At 41.9% G+C, this 15042-nt stretch overlaps 2 protein-coding genes across 3 annotated transcripts in view; both read right to left on the reverse strand.

Annotated features, from left to right (window-relative positions):
• ttc33 (tetratricopeptide repeat domain 33) overlaps positions 1-5307 on the reverse strand; it is a 71627-nt gene extending 66320 nt beyond the window's left edge. The window contains exons 1-3 of one of the 2 annotated variants that reach the window (XM_084325334.1): positions 5237-5307; positions 4606-4711; positions 2981-3099 (exon numbers count right to left, since the gene is read on the reverse strand). In XM_084325334.1, coding sequence (XP_084181460.1) covers positions 2981-3099; positions 4606-4710 — 224 coding nt within the window. In that variant the 5' untranslated portion in view covers position 4711; positions 5237-5307. Of the gene's footprint in view, positions 1-2980; positions 3100-4605; positions 4715-5236 lie in introns of both variants that reach the window. The other variant, XM_084325333.1, reaches the window with a different exon arrangement.
• Positions 5308-5514: 207 nt separating this feature from the next.
• The window catches only part of prkaa1 (protein kinase, AMP-activated, alpha 1 catalytic subunit), a 37444-nt gene continuing 27916 nt past the window's right edge, over positions 5515-15042 (reverse strand). Inside the window, exon 9 of the mRNA XM_084324241.1 lies at positions 5515-8168. Coding sequence (XP_084180367.1) covers positions 7798-8168 — 371 coding nt within the window. The 3' untranslated portion in view covers positions 5515-7797. The remainder of the gene's footprint in view (positions 8169-15042) is intronic.

The raw sequence follows: 15042 nt of genomic DNA on the forward strand, positions 1-15042 counted from the left end.
CTGTACATACATCTAATTAGCACCATTACTCAATACTCATTTATATATTTTATACCCAGTTTAATCACCTGTATATTACTGTTGCACATTACTGTTACATTTGCACTTTGATTGGATGCCAAACTTATTTTTGTTGTACTGTACTTGTGCTGGATAATGATGACAATACATTTGAACATAATCTAATATTTTTTTCAAAATCCCTATTCAAATACTGAATACGGGATGACAGGTCTGAAGGGCCCGCTCCTCTCATAGGGGACACCGAAGACAATACTTTTAAGTCCATGAACAACTGTAGCCTCGCAAGCCTCACTGATGATTCTCTGAATTTTGCGGTTCGGTCACGGATCTGTTTTGCTCAAAGCAAAATTGGGGACTCCCAAGAGGAAATGTTTCAAACACACCAGTCTCAAAGTGCACAGGATTATGGTAAAAAAAAAAAAAAAAGTTTCACCTCACAATATCATATGGAGTGGGTTAGCTCTCTATGCTAGAGAATAATGAAACAAACATCCTCATTCACCCTGATACCTGCACAAAATTGGTCAATTCAAAGAAGTGATAGAGTTGACGCAGGGATTTATCGATTTAACAGTCAAACGCTTATATGACCAACCCCCCACCCAACCCCTCCAATGTACAGTTTCTTCCCCGTCTAATGTATATATTTTTCTTGTAAGATCTCTTTCTGTATATTGTACTGTATATTGTGTATATGTCTTGTATGTCACAAATGTCTTGATGAAACAGTACTGTATATCTTTATGTAAATGTAAATGTATATTCTGTATGTCATGTATGTCATAAATGTCTTGATGAATTGAAAATGGGGGACCCTGATGTAAACAAGACGAAAGTCTTTTTCTGGTCTGCATCCTCTTAACAATTGTTTGTATTGAGCCGTACTGTATTGTACCCATTCTGCAATCTGTTAATAAAGTGTTCGTATCAAATAATCAATGACACCATCAACAGACACAGCCAGGTGCACTATCAAATGGCGCCCCCTTGTGTAGGATTTCAGGCGGTGCATCAGCCTGTTGATGGGCCAAACCAAGTACCATCTTCCAGAAGCCACAAAGGAATAATTTTCAGATGCTGCTTTCATTGTGTGTAACCGTCACATAAACAACGAATGATAAGGGATGATGGTGAATAAGGGCTGGAAGGAAAGGGGAGTGTGACCAGTGCAAGGATGAGGATAATATAACTATGTATCATAAACATACACTGTTCACTGTAATCATAACCACCTACCTCATACTATAGTCTGCCTACCCATATAACTCTGTATGATAGCATGTACAATAGTGCTGTATATACCGTGTACACATTTATATATTTACTGCATATATAACCATATCTGTGAATATACCTGCATATGATCCTTCTACTTGCCTGCATATAACCCATATAAATCTATATGAATGTACAATAATGCTGTAATGCTTCCATATAATCCTTTTTACATATCTGTAGATACTATATCTATGTACATATCCCATACCTACTCTTACTAGTTATGCTGCTGGCCAGTATGACTTACTACCATAGTTTCTATACCTGTATTACTGTACATATTAATACTACAACTCTGTACATACATCTGATTCGCACCATTACTCAGTAGTACCAATTTATATATTGTATGTATAACAAGCTTAATCACCTGTACATTGTATATTATTTATGTATATAAAGTAGACGACAGAGTACAGCAACTTGCAATGGGCCTGGTCTACAAGATACACTATATGACTATGGTACCCATCGTACATGTCAAAATACTTCCCAAAGGTCAGTGAATACCACGAACACAACACCAGAGGAAGCTCAACAAATCATGTTAAACCCAGATTCGGCTCAAACAAGGGACTAAACACGTTTCGCAATTATGCCACATCAATGTGGAACGCCCTACCTAAAGCTGTAAAGGAATGTGAATCCCTACCCACATTCAAAACCGCTCTTAAAGAGCACCTACGGGAGGCTGCAATTCGAAACTGGCCACCGTAAATGTCCAAACCCCCCCACCCCCTCCAAATGTACAGTCTCCTCCCCACCGTATGTATATTTCTCTCCCACCCACCCACCCCCTCCTAATGTACAGTCCCCTCCCCATCATATGTATATACTCTGTCAGGACCTATGGGTAACAGTATATTTGAATATCGTATATGTCACAAATGTAACAGTACTAAATACCTGTATGTCATGTATATCCCTATGCCATAAATGTCATGTATGTTGTGTATGTCATAAATGTCACTATGAATTGAAAACGGGGGACCCTGATGTAAACAAGACAAACGTCTGTCTCTGGTCTGCATCCCCTTAACAAGTGTGTGTATTGAGCCGTACTGTATTGTACCCATTCTGCAATCTGTTAAATAAAGTTTTCATTCATTCAATACATTTGAATCTAATCTAAATCACAGTACATTTCCAGGGGCTCCTGTGGTTCTTTTTCTGACCCGAAATCAATGGCAGGGGCTACTTAGTACTAGAGCACAATCATTCCGTCTCTGGTAGAGAAAATAATGTACATGTTATGTGTGTGACGGTAAGGGGGGGGGGGGGGGGGGGGGGGGGGGGGGCGTTGCTATGAGATAGATGGCTATTCAGTTTGGGACTAGCATTGATTGATTGATTGATTGATTGATTGATTGAACATTTTATTAACAGATTGCAGAATGGGTACAATACAGTACAGCTCAATACACACAATTGTTAAGGGGATGCAGACCAGAGAAAGACTTTCGTCTCGTTTACATCAGGGTCCCCCATTTTCAAATCATCAAAATTATATGACATACATGACTGACATACAGTGTCAGATACAGTACTGCTACATCTATACATTTATGACATACCAGATATACAAATACAGTACTGTTTGTGATACAAAAAAGCATCTAAAAAAAGAGAGCACACACACATAGGAAACTTCCGCCAACTTCATCTGGACCTTCCTCACCTGCCTTGTTCGGCCAGCACGGCTCCCTCGTCCTTCAGTCGCTTGCTCTTGGCTGCACAGTCTTCCAGCAGGACCTCTCGACGCCTCTTGATCGCGTGCAGCCAGTCCACCTCCACAACCTGAATGAACGAATGAATCAATCAAGTCAAGTCAAGTGATTTATTTGTCACGGCATACAAGTATACAATGAAATGCGGGTGGTCTTGCCCGCAACGATGTGCAAATAACATATAATAGAATCAACATTGTGCAATAAACAAGTAACAAAGTAACATTGTGCAATAATAAACAAGTAACATGTTAGGGCATATCGGTATATGTACATAAGTTATTTACAGAGCATGGAGGACATACTGGGTCCTTTGGTAGTGTCTTTCTGTACATGCTAATTTATACAATCTCCGGTTATACTATACTATTTTTAAAGTGACCCTCTTGGTGGCCATAAGTGTGGGCGTGTGCAGCATGAGTGTGTGCCTGCTCATGTTAAAGTGGCTGCTAGTGTGTGAGCGTGTACAGTGAGTGTGTTGTGCGTGTGCTCATGTGTGCTTGTGTGTGGAGAGTTCAGTGTTCAGGGCTCTGATGGCCTGGGGGAAGAAGCTGAGCCGAAGTCTCTCTGTCCTAGCAGCTGGTGTTCGCAGGCGTCTGCCTGACCTGAGCAGCATGAACAGGCTGTTGTTGGGGTGGTGTGGGTCTTTCATTATTCTGCAGGCTCTGGATTTGCACCTCTTGTTGTATAGAACCTGCAGGGGTGGTAGTGCAATACCCGTGGTACGCTCGGCTGAGCGCACCACTCTCTGTAGGGCCTTCTTGTCCTGTGCCGTGCTGTTTCCATACCAGGCAGTGATGTTTCCAGTCAAGATGCTCTCTACAGCTCCGGAGTAGAAGGACTGGAGTATCTTCCCTGATACTCGGAACTTCCTTAACTGTCTCAGGTGGTAGAGGCGTTGCTTCGCCTTTTTTACGACTGAGTCTATGTGTGTTGTCCATGTCAGATCCTCTGCGATGTGGACCCCCAGGTACTTGAAGCTGCTCACCCTGTCCACGGTAGCCCTGTTAATCCTCAGTGGTGTGTGTGTCTCCTGCTGTCCTCTCCTATAATCCACGATCAGCTCCTTGGTTTTACCAATGTTCAGGAGCAGGCTGTTGTCCTGGCACCAGCGTTCCAGTACCTCAACCTCCTCCCGGTAGGCCTTCTCGTCGTTGTCCGAGATCAGCCCCACCACCACTGTGTCGTCCGCAAACTTCACTATGGAGTTGGAGCTGGACTTGGCCACACAGTCGTGTGTGTAAAGTGAGTACAGCAGGGGGCTCAGAACACAGCCCTGGGGGGACCCGATGCTCAGGGTGATGGTGTTGGAGGTCTGACCCCCCACCCTGACCGCCTGGGGCCTTTCACTCAGAAAGTCCAGTATCCAGGCGCTCAGAGCGGAGCTCAGACCTAGCTCGATCAGCTTGTGAATGAATTAATGAGTGAATGAAAACTTTATTTAACAGATTGCAGAATGGGTACAATACAGTATGGCTCAATACACACAATTGTTAAGGGGATGCAGACCAGAGAAAGACGTTTGTCTTGTTTACATCAGGGTCCCCCATTTTCAATTCATAGTGAGTCAATTCACCTTGGAGGCTCCATCATCGGGCTTCGCTGCTTCCGCCTCAAACTGCTGCACTGTTGCCTTGGACACCTTCTCGCCAACTTTCCTCTTCCAGCCAAAGGACGCCATCCTGCTGGGGAATAATACAGGGTGGTGGGGGGAGGACACTGGTTGTTGTATTCACGGGAATCCAAGATGTTCCGTTGTTACCAACAACAACAGTAGACACAGGCGATCGCCATCATCAGTGGCTTTTATTGTGAAGTATCACAATAGAGTGTCGGGCCTGGACTAGCTTAGCTTAGCATGCTATCCATCTCTCACGTCCCGTGGCGTATGCATTCATCTAACTACTATATAATTGATGCATGGTTATAATTGCTTTTTATTCTCGCGTACTCCTATTAATAAGTCCACGTAACGTTAGTGGCTTCAACATTACAGCTCATGTTGCAATATGCTAGCTAGCTAGCTAGTCAGCTAACAAACTAATGATGTTACTTGGTTGTTAACCATTAAGCCTTCCGCCAGCTCTTCCAACACCTCAACCGGCCAGTAACGTCAACATAGCTATCTATTATACATTAGCATTGCACCTCACTGTGTGCACACACAATAACATGCATAACAATCAACAAAATGCTGTCAAACTTACCTGCATGGGCTATTTAGCTGGCTTATAGGTAGCTAACGTCAGGCTAACGTTACCTGTTATTTTGGTGACCCTTCAACTCTCTACGATCCGGAAGCCAAATACATGTTGTCGTTGTTAAATTAAAAAAGGTACAGTGTTTCTTTTTTTCCTGGACCAACCTTTTCTTCCTAACATAATTGGATACGAACATGAATATTATTTACCCCTTTTTCTTTTTTCCCCCCACTACCCATCAATACAATACAATAATAGAAACACAATGAAGCGACCAACGCATATAACTGTGTGCAATTTAGCTGTTTATTAGGCAGTTGTGTATACAAATGATTTAAACACTGTCCACTGAAAATTACATTGGTCATTCTGGTAATAGAGGGTCCCTTTACACACCAAACAAAAATAGAACAATATTTCTTTTAAAGCAGTTCAGACAGATAAAATGACACAGTTCTCCTGCAAATGGTCCAGTCTGAGGGACCAACCACTCACACCACCTGTACACGCTGTCCAAAGGTCATGGTTTCACACAATTTTTCTCTTCTTCACCACAAAAAATGATTTAATTTTTATGGAAACATAGGAATCATAATTTGCCCTTTTCAAAACTAAAAATGTTTTATAGTCCTACAAATTTCATATTTTTTTTTCAACGACCATAACAACGGCCTGTAAGCGAAACAGAGTAGTCAAATATCGATACAAAGATTTTCAGACCAAACTTGCCCCATGGACAGAGGACAGCAGTAGATAATATCTCTTTCCACTGATATAAAACTGATCAACAGTACTGATCATGATAAGGCAGCCAAATGACAGACACTACTTAAGACTTAAAAAAAAGAAAAAAAGGAGACAGAATTGTCTGCATGAGATAAGACTCAAGGGGGACAAGTCCTTCCCTTAATTAAAAAGACAAAGAACAATTTCTCCTGAGAGAGAGAGAGACACGATGACAACGTTCAGGTTTAGACAAATATGTAAACCTTTATCCAAGGTCACCTCTAAAAGGGAATGTCTGGTGGGCCAACAAAAGAAAAGAAATATCTTAACAATGAGATAATTTTGGATGTATCCACCTTCCTCCCACGCACGGCGTCCATGCACTGCATGTCCTTGCTACTTTCAAATCACCTTTGAATGAGTCCTGAGCCCCGTTTATCATGGACTGGCATGTTGTACGACTCGGTAAACGCATGTCGAGAGCGAACGTTACTCAAATCTTCTTTTTTTTTTCTACCATTAATCCGCAAAGAGAGAAAGAAATATAAAAAGACGATAATACAAACGGAACGAAACGACAATCAAAACTCATTTCAATCGGAGACGTTGAATAAAAGATATATCGATATTTTTTTTTGACTGTCGTGGCAAATATTTGCGTGAAAATAGCCCATGTTTGTAATGGAAAGAAGATCAAGTCACTGTGATTGAAGGAAACAAATGTGATGATTTGAAAAGCCATTAAAAAAAAGAATAAAACGTCATCCAGCAAGTCCTAAATGTAAGATAAGAAAAAAAATAAAAATCAGTCCATAATTCTGTTTCCAATATAACCTACAGCACCCCTCCCCCGCCACTTAAAGCACTGATAAATATATTCAAATGCAATTTTATTCTTTATATATAAAAATGTAGGGGACAGACAAAATCCAAACAGACATCTTTACAATAATGACAAAACCATGGAAATCTGGTCTTTTAAAACTCAATCATAACCAAAAGAAAAAACAGCCAACCATAATTCGGATGAAGCACTCTTATTTTGCCCTGCGAGACACAGGGGTCATTGCACTTCTTTTAGAATCCAGCGGGTATCACTGCCATGACGACCCTTGTTCTAGACCATGCAGTGTCCCCCGGGACATCTGCGCCACTTCTCTTGATTTCTACCGAGAGAAATTAGAAGGAAATTAAAATAAAAAAGACTGTGCAAAAGTGCTTCCTGCATCCCTGGCCGCCACCTCCTCAGTACCCTGACGTCACCCTGTGGCTTCCTTCTTTGCAGGGAAAAAAAAAAAGGATTCTTTTGTTCTCTGCACTGAAAAAAAAGGACAGCGATGCTCATTGACTACAGTACAGAGAATTCAGTGTAATCACTCAAGACTTATATGTGTACGGGTGGGGCATGATGAAGGGGGTGGGGGGAGGGAGGAGGCGGTGGTCTACTAATAATATTGATCGTGAAAATGTAAAACCATCTCTAAAATGTTATTCTGTCCTACTAATAAAGTGGCTCGTCGTTGATCTTTCCGTGTGTCCCCTGAACCCTAATCCTCCAGACATCCCCTGCCTGCTTCCTATAATATGTCCCCTCGGTTTATAGGGAGGGGGGAGGGGGTGTGTGAGGGGGAGGGGGATGCCACCCTGCATCAGTGCCATGGGACAATCAGCTCATCCTCAGTGGGGATGGATTGAGCCATGAGTCGGTTGCATGCTTATTGCTATAAAGACACTCGGAGAAGGAGAGAGAGAGAGAGAGAGAGAGAGAGAGAGAGAGAGAGAGAGAGAGAGAGAGAGAGAGAGAGCGAGAGAGAGAAAAAGGCTAGCGATTGTTTTGCAAGCTATCGGGCAAGTAGTTTGATAAGATTTGCACACATCTCAAAGAACTCTATGGTGTGACTACCCGGCCGGGGGTACGCTGTGACGTCGCCCCCTCCTGTCGAGTCGACGGACGAGGTCAAAGAGGAGGCGAAGGAGCCCTCTGTGGCCTTGGCGGGATTAGCGGGAGTGGGGATCCCAGGAGGGGGCATCACAGGAGCGGGCAATCCAGGAGCGGGCAATCCAGGAGCGGGCAACCCCGGAGCGGGCAACCCAGGAGCGTCCGACTTCCCCTCGCCACCCTCTACATCGTTCTTAATGGTGGCACGGCAGTTCCCAACTGAGCCAGAGCGGTGAGGGGTAGCCGTCCCAGACTTAGTCTCTAACATGTCATCTGAAACACACGGTAACAACACTTTAGACATATGGTCATTCAAAAACAGTCAAGCAGTGGCAAATGTGTTGGGACAAATGTATGATTTGGTCAAATACCCCTTACACCCACCCGCATTTCACTGGATGCCCTGGTATGTATGTGACAAATAAACCTCTTGATTCTTGACATCAGAGTCCTGCTTGCATACGTTTTTAAAAATTCATTTACAGGTCTGGGCGCAGGGCAAAACAAAACACTTGCGGGTCGAGTGAAATAATAATAATAATATGTGTATGATTTTCTACACAGTGCATTTTGTTTTGCTCCCTCCCCCGTCTGTGTGTGCTTCGTCCTTGCTCCGCTTTATTGGCCAGTGTATATGCAGAGGCGGGACCATTTGATGACTGACACAACTTGTTGTGATCGATGATTGACAGACTAGTAGCGTAGTTACACGTTTCTGTGGAGCAGCCTTGCGTGGTAACGTTAAGACAGGCAACTGATTATTTATGGCAACATCTTTCTATACAAGCTCCTGGAGATGTTGACTGGAGCTACAGCTTGTTGTGATTGGATTGACAATAGGGCTGAGCCCAAACGTTCGTACCTTCGTTCGTTACGTTGGCATTCAAATCTAAATTAATCTGGGTTCGAACCTCCGCTTTTTAAATTTGTTTTTCAATTTGTTTTTTATTTTATTTAATTTCTTTACACAAAAAATATACATCAGAATGTGATATATATCAGAATATCACAGTACTATGTTGTGTTTACAATCATTAAAAAGTCACGAGCGAACACAGACACAACAACACAGCTAGTCTAGTCGAGATGAGGAGGGGTCACGCAAAATCATGCAAAAAAGAGAGTTGAGTGGCTGTTCATACAGGACAAGTATTGGTTTTATGCATGAACATCTGGCATGATGGCTGATGGTTGAAAATAAAGTATCGATGAGTCTTATAATGCTACTGCGGAATATTATTAGCACTGGTAAGCTATCTAGCTTGGCTCAGCAGTTAGAAATTACTTCTGAACATGGTTACAACACTAGAGGGGCCGCTTCTGGTAACATCAGAACAAAAACAGCACCAAAATCAAATTTTCTCAAACTCACTGGCATATATAGGTCAATAGTACTCTGGAATGCTCTGCCGAAAAACATCTCATCCACAATACATAATAAAATTACTTTCAAAAAGAATATTAAGAGATATCTTGCAAACATGTCAAGTATGTAACTGTTGTGTATTTTATCTTTTTCTTTTTTTTTTTTTTTGGCTGGAATGTTAGATTTTATAATGTGAATTTGTATATCTGTATACATTTTTTATTTATGAGTTTTGTTTTATTTTTTATTCGTATTTTTTGTTGTACATTTGTATTGTATTTGTTTTGTCCAGGACCCCAGGAAGACTAGAGGCTCTTTCATGCGTCTCTAATGGGGATCCTTTTCATAAACATGAACATAAACCAGTCTTGTTTCACAATACAACGTTTCCGAATGGCCGTTTGGATTAAACCAAGAGTATGCAGTGATGCTGAACTTTCTTTAAGTAACTAGGTGGACACAGACCTCAGGAACAGGCACTTGGGACTGGAGCCTGCATGAGGATTTCAATAAATGGGCCTCCTGTGGCAAAATGTCCCCATCATGATGCAATAGTGGAATCTTTCTCCAAGCCAAAGGAAGATAAAGTGCAGCAGAGAATCATGCACACTGTGTTCGTGATGTGATGTGCTAATGTTTTGTAAAGGTCAAACGGTTACACAGCTTATTCTTATGCAATAAATGCAGCTTATTAAGTCAACCTCTCCTTGTGATCACTTTGTTCTAAGTCTTGAATATAAAGAGCGTTAAACGCCTGCCTTTCTGTGGGCATACCACCGTCCAGGGCGTGTTATTCTGTTTCCTCTGTAGAGCATGTTATTCTGTGTTCCCCTGTAGAGCATGTTATTCTGTTTCCTCTGTAGAGCATGTTATTCTGTTTCCCCTGTAGAGCATGTTATTCTGTGTTCCTGTGTAGAGCATGTTATTCTGTTTCCCTGTGTAGAGCATGTTATTCTGTTTCCCCTGTAGAGCATGTTATTCTGTTTCCCCTGTAGAGCATGTTATTCTGTTTCCCCTGTAGAGCATGTTATTCTGTGTTCCTGTGTAGAGCATGTTATTCTGTTTCCCTGTGTAGAGCATGTTATTCTGTTTCCTCTGTAGAGCATGTTATTCTGTTTCCCCTGTAGAGCATGTTATTCTGTTTCCTCTGTAGGGCATGTTATTCTGTTTCCTCTGTAGAGCATGTTATTCTGTTTCCCCTGTAGAGCATGTTATTCTGTTTCCCCTGTAGAGCATGTTATTCTGTTTCCCCTGTAGAGCGTGTTATTCTGTTTCCTCTGTAGAGCATGTTATTCTGTTTCCCTGTAGAGCATGTTATTCTGTTTCCCCTGTAGAGCATGTTATTCTGTTTCCCCTGTAGAGCATGTTATTCTGTTTCCCCTGTAGAGCATGTTATTCTGTTTCCCCTGTAGAGCATGTTATTCTGTTTCCCCTGTAGAGCATGTTATTCTGTTTCCTCTGTAGAGCATGTTATTCTGTTTCCCCTGTAGAGCATGTTATTCTGTTTCCCCTGTAGAGCATGTTATTCTGTGTCCCCTGTAGAGCATGTTATTCTGTTTCCTCTGTAGAGCATGTTATTCTGTTTCCTCTGTAGAGCATGTTATTCTGTTTCCCCTGTAGAGCATGTTATTCTGTGTTCCCTGTAGAGCATGTTATTCTGTGTCCCCTGTAGAGCATGTTATTCTGTTTCCTCTGTAGAGCATGTTATTCTGTTTCCTCTGTAGAGCATGTTATTCTGTTTCCTCTGTAGAGCATGTTATTCTGTTTCCTCTGTAGAGCATGTTATTCTGTTTCCCCTGTAGAGCATGTTATTCTGTGTCCCCTGTAGAGCATGTTATTCTGTTTCCCCTGTAGAGCATGTTATTCTGTTTCCTCTGTAGAGCATGTTATTCTGTGTCCCCTGTAGAGCATGTTATTCTGTTTCCCCTGTAGAGCATGTTATTCTGTTTCCCTGTAGAGCATGTTATTCTGTTTCCCCTGTAGAGCATGTTATTCTGTTTCCTCTGTAGAGCATGTTATTCTGTTTCCCCTGTAGAGCATGTTATTCTGTTTCCTCTGTAGAGCATGTTATTCTGTTTCCCCTGTAGAGCATGTTATTCTGTTTCCCCTGTAGAGCATGTTATTCTGTTTCCCCTGTAGAGCATGTTATTCTGTTTCCTCTGTAGAGCATGTTATTCTGTTTCCTCTGTAGAGCATGTTATTCTGTTTCCCCTGTAGAGCATGTTATTCTGTTTCCTCTGTAGAGCATGTTATTCTGTTTCCCCTGTAGAGCATGTTATTCTGTTTCCCCTGTAGAGCATGTTATTCTGTTTCCCCTGTAGAGCATGTTATTCTGTTTCCCCTGTAGAGCATGTTATCCTGTTTCCTCTGTAGAGCATGTTATTCTGTTTCCTCTGTAGAGCATGTTATTCTGTTTCCCCTGTAGAGCATGTTATTCTGTTTCCCCTGTAGAGCATGTTATTCTGTTTCCCCTGTAGAGCATGTTATTCTGTTTCCCCTGTAGAGCATGTTATTCTGTTTCCTCTGTAGAGCATGTTATTCTGTTTCCCCTGTAGAGCATGTTATTCTGTGTCCCCTGTAGAGCATGTTATTCTGTTTCCTCTGTAGAGCATGCTATTCTGTTTCCTCTGTAGAGCATGTTATTCTGTTTCCCCTGTAGAGCATGCTATTCTGTTTCCCCTGTAGAGCATGTTATTCTGTTTCCCCTGTAGAGCATGTTATTCTGTTTCCCCTGTAGAGCATGTTATTCTGTTTCCCCTGTAGAGCATGTTATTCTGTTTCCCCTGTAGAGCATGTTATTCTGTTTCCTCTGTAGAGCATGTTATTCTGTTTCCTCTGTAGAGCATGTTATTCTGTGTCCCCTGTAGAGCATGTTATTCTGTTTCCCCTGTAGAGCATGTTATTCTGTGTCCCCTGTAGAGCATGTTATTCTGTGTTCCTGTAGAGCATGTTATTCTGTGTTCCTGTAGAGCATGTTATTCTGTTTCCTCTGTAGAGCATGTTATTCTGTTTCCTCTGTAGAGCATGTTATTCTGTTTCCTCTGTAGAGCATGTTATTCTGTTTCCTCTGTAGAGCATGTTATTCTGTTTCCCCTGTAGAGCATGTTATTCTGTTTCCCCTGTAGAGCATGTTATTCTGTTTCCCCTGTAGAGCATGTTATTCTGTTTCCCCTGTAGAGCATGTTATTCTGTGTCCCCTGTAGAGCATGTTATTCTGTTTCCTCTGTAGAGCATGTTATTCTGTTTCCTCTGTAGAGCATGTTATTCTGTTTCCCCTGTAGAGCATGTTATTCTGTGTCCCCTGTAGAGCATGTTATTCTGTTTCCTCTGTAGAGCATGTTATTCTGTTTCCTCTGTAGAGCATGTTATTCTGTTTCCCCTGTAGAGCATGTTATTCTGTTTCCTCTGTAGAGCATGTTATTCTGTTTCCTCTGTAGAGCATGTTATTCTGTTTCCCCTGTAGAGCATGTTATTCTGTTTCCCCTGTAGAGCATGTTATTCTGTTTCCTCTGTAGAGCATGTTATTCTGTTTCCCCTGTAGAGCATGTTATTCTGTTTCCCCTGTAGAGCATGTTATTCTGTTTCCCCTGTAGAGCATGTTATTCTGTTTCCCCTGTAGAGCATGTTATTCTGTTTCCCCTGTAGAGCATGTTATTCTGTGTCCCCTGTAGAGCATGTTATTCTGTTTCCTCTGTAGAGCATGTTATTCTGTTTCCTCTGTAGAGCATGTTATTCTGTTTCCTCTGTAGAGCATGTTATTCTGTTTCCTCTGTAGAGCATGTTATTCTGTTTCCCCTGTAGAGCATGTTATTCTGTGTCCCCTGTAGAGCATGTTATTCTGTTTCCTCTGTAGAGCATGTTATTCTGTGTCCTCTGTAGAGCGTGTTATTCTGTTTCCTCTGTAGAGCATGTTATTCTGTTTCCCCTGTAGAGCATGTTATTCTGTTTCCTCTGTAGAGCATGTTATTCTGTTTCCCCTGTAGAGCATGTTATTCTGTTTCCTCTGTAGAGCATGTTATTCTGTTTCCTCTGTAGAGCATGTTATTCTGTTTCCCCTGTAGAGCATGTTATTCTGTTTCCTCTGTAGAGCATGTTATTCTGTTTCCTCTGTAGAGCATGTTATTCTGTTTTCCTCTGTAGAGCATGTTATTCTGTTTCCCCTGTAGAGCATGTTATTCTGTTTCCCCTGTAGAGCATGTTATTCTGTGTCCTCTGTAGAGCATGTTATTCTGTGTCCCCTGTAGAGCATGTTATTCTGTGTCCTCTGTAGAGCATGTTATTCTGTTTCCCCTGTAGAGCATGTTATTCTGTTTCCCCTGTAGAGCATGTTATTCTGTTTCCTCTGTAGAGCATGTTATTCTGTGTCCCCTGTAGAGCATGTTATTCTGTTTCCCCTGTAGAGCATGTTATTCTGTGTCCTCTGTAGAGCATGTTATTCTGTTTCCTCTGTAGAGCATGTTATTCTGTTTCCTCTGTAGAGCATGTTATTCTGAGCATGTTATTCTGTTTCCTCTGTAGAGCATGTTATTCTGTTTCCTCTGTAGAGCATGTTATTCTGTTTCCTCTGTAGAGCATGTTATTCTGTTTCCTCTGTAGAGCATGTTATTCTGTTTCCTCTGTAGAGCATGTTATTCTGTGTCCCCTGTAGAGCATGTTATTCTGTTTCCCCTGTAGAGCATGTTATTCTGTTTCCTCTGTAGAGCGTGTTATTCTGTTTCCCCTGTAGAGCGTGTTATTCTGTTTTCCCTGTAGAGCATGTTATTCTGTTTCCCCTGTAGAGCGTGTTATTCTGTTTCCCCTGTAGAGCATGTTATTCTGTGTCCCCTGTAGAGCATGTTATTCTGTTTCCTCTGTAGAGCATGTTATTCTGTTTCCCCTGTAGAGCATGTTATTCTGTTTCCTCTGTAGAGCATGTTATTCTGTTTCCCCTGTAGAGCATGTTATTCTGTTTCCTCTGTAGAGCATGTTATTCTGTTTCCTCTGTAGAGCATGTTATTCTGTTTCCCCTGTAGAGCATGTTATTCTGTTTCCCCTGTAGAGCATGTTATTCTGTTTCCTCTGTAGAGCATGTTATTCTGTGTCCCCTGTAGAGCATGTTATCCTGTTTCCCCTGTAGAGCATGTTATTCTGTGTCCCCTGTAGAGCATGTTATTCTGTTTCCCCTGTAGAGCATGTTATTCTGTGTCCCCTGTAGAGCATGTTATTCTGTGTCCCCTGTAGAGCATGTTATTCTGTGTCCCCTGTAGAGCATGTTATTCTGTTTCCTCTGTAGAGCATGTTATTCTGTTTCCTCTGTAGAGCATGTTATTCTGTTTCCCCTGTAGAGCATGTTATTCTGTTTCCTCTGTAGAGCATGTTATTCTGTTTCCTCTGTAGAGCATGTTATTCTGTTTCCCCTGTAGAGCATGTTATTCTGTTTCCCCTGTAGAGCATGTTATTCTGTTTCCCCTGTAGAGCATGTTATTCTGTTTCCCCTGTAGAGCATGTTATTCTGTTTCCCCTGTAGAGCATGTTATTCTGTTTCCTCTGTAGAGCATGTTATTCTGTGTCCCCTGTAGAGCATGTTATTCTGTTTCCCCTGTAGAGCATGTTATTCTGTTTCCCCTGTAGAGCATGTTATTCTGTTTCCCCTGTAGAGCATGTTATTCTGTGTCCCCTGTAGAGCATGTTATTCTGTTTCCCCTGTAGAGCATGTTATTCTGTGTCCTCTGTAGAGCATGTTATTCTGTTTCCCCATGTAGAGCATGTTATTCTGTTTCCCCTGTAGAGCATGTTATTCTG

This window comes from Notolepis coatsorum (assembly GCF_963971535.1).
Source record: "Notolepis coatsorum genome assembly, chromosome: 11".
NCBI lineage: Eukaryota > Metazoa > Chordata > Actinopteri > Aulopiformes > Paralepididae > Notolepis > Notolepis coatsorum.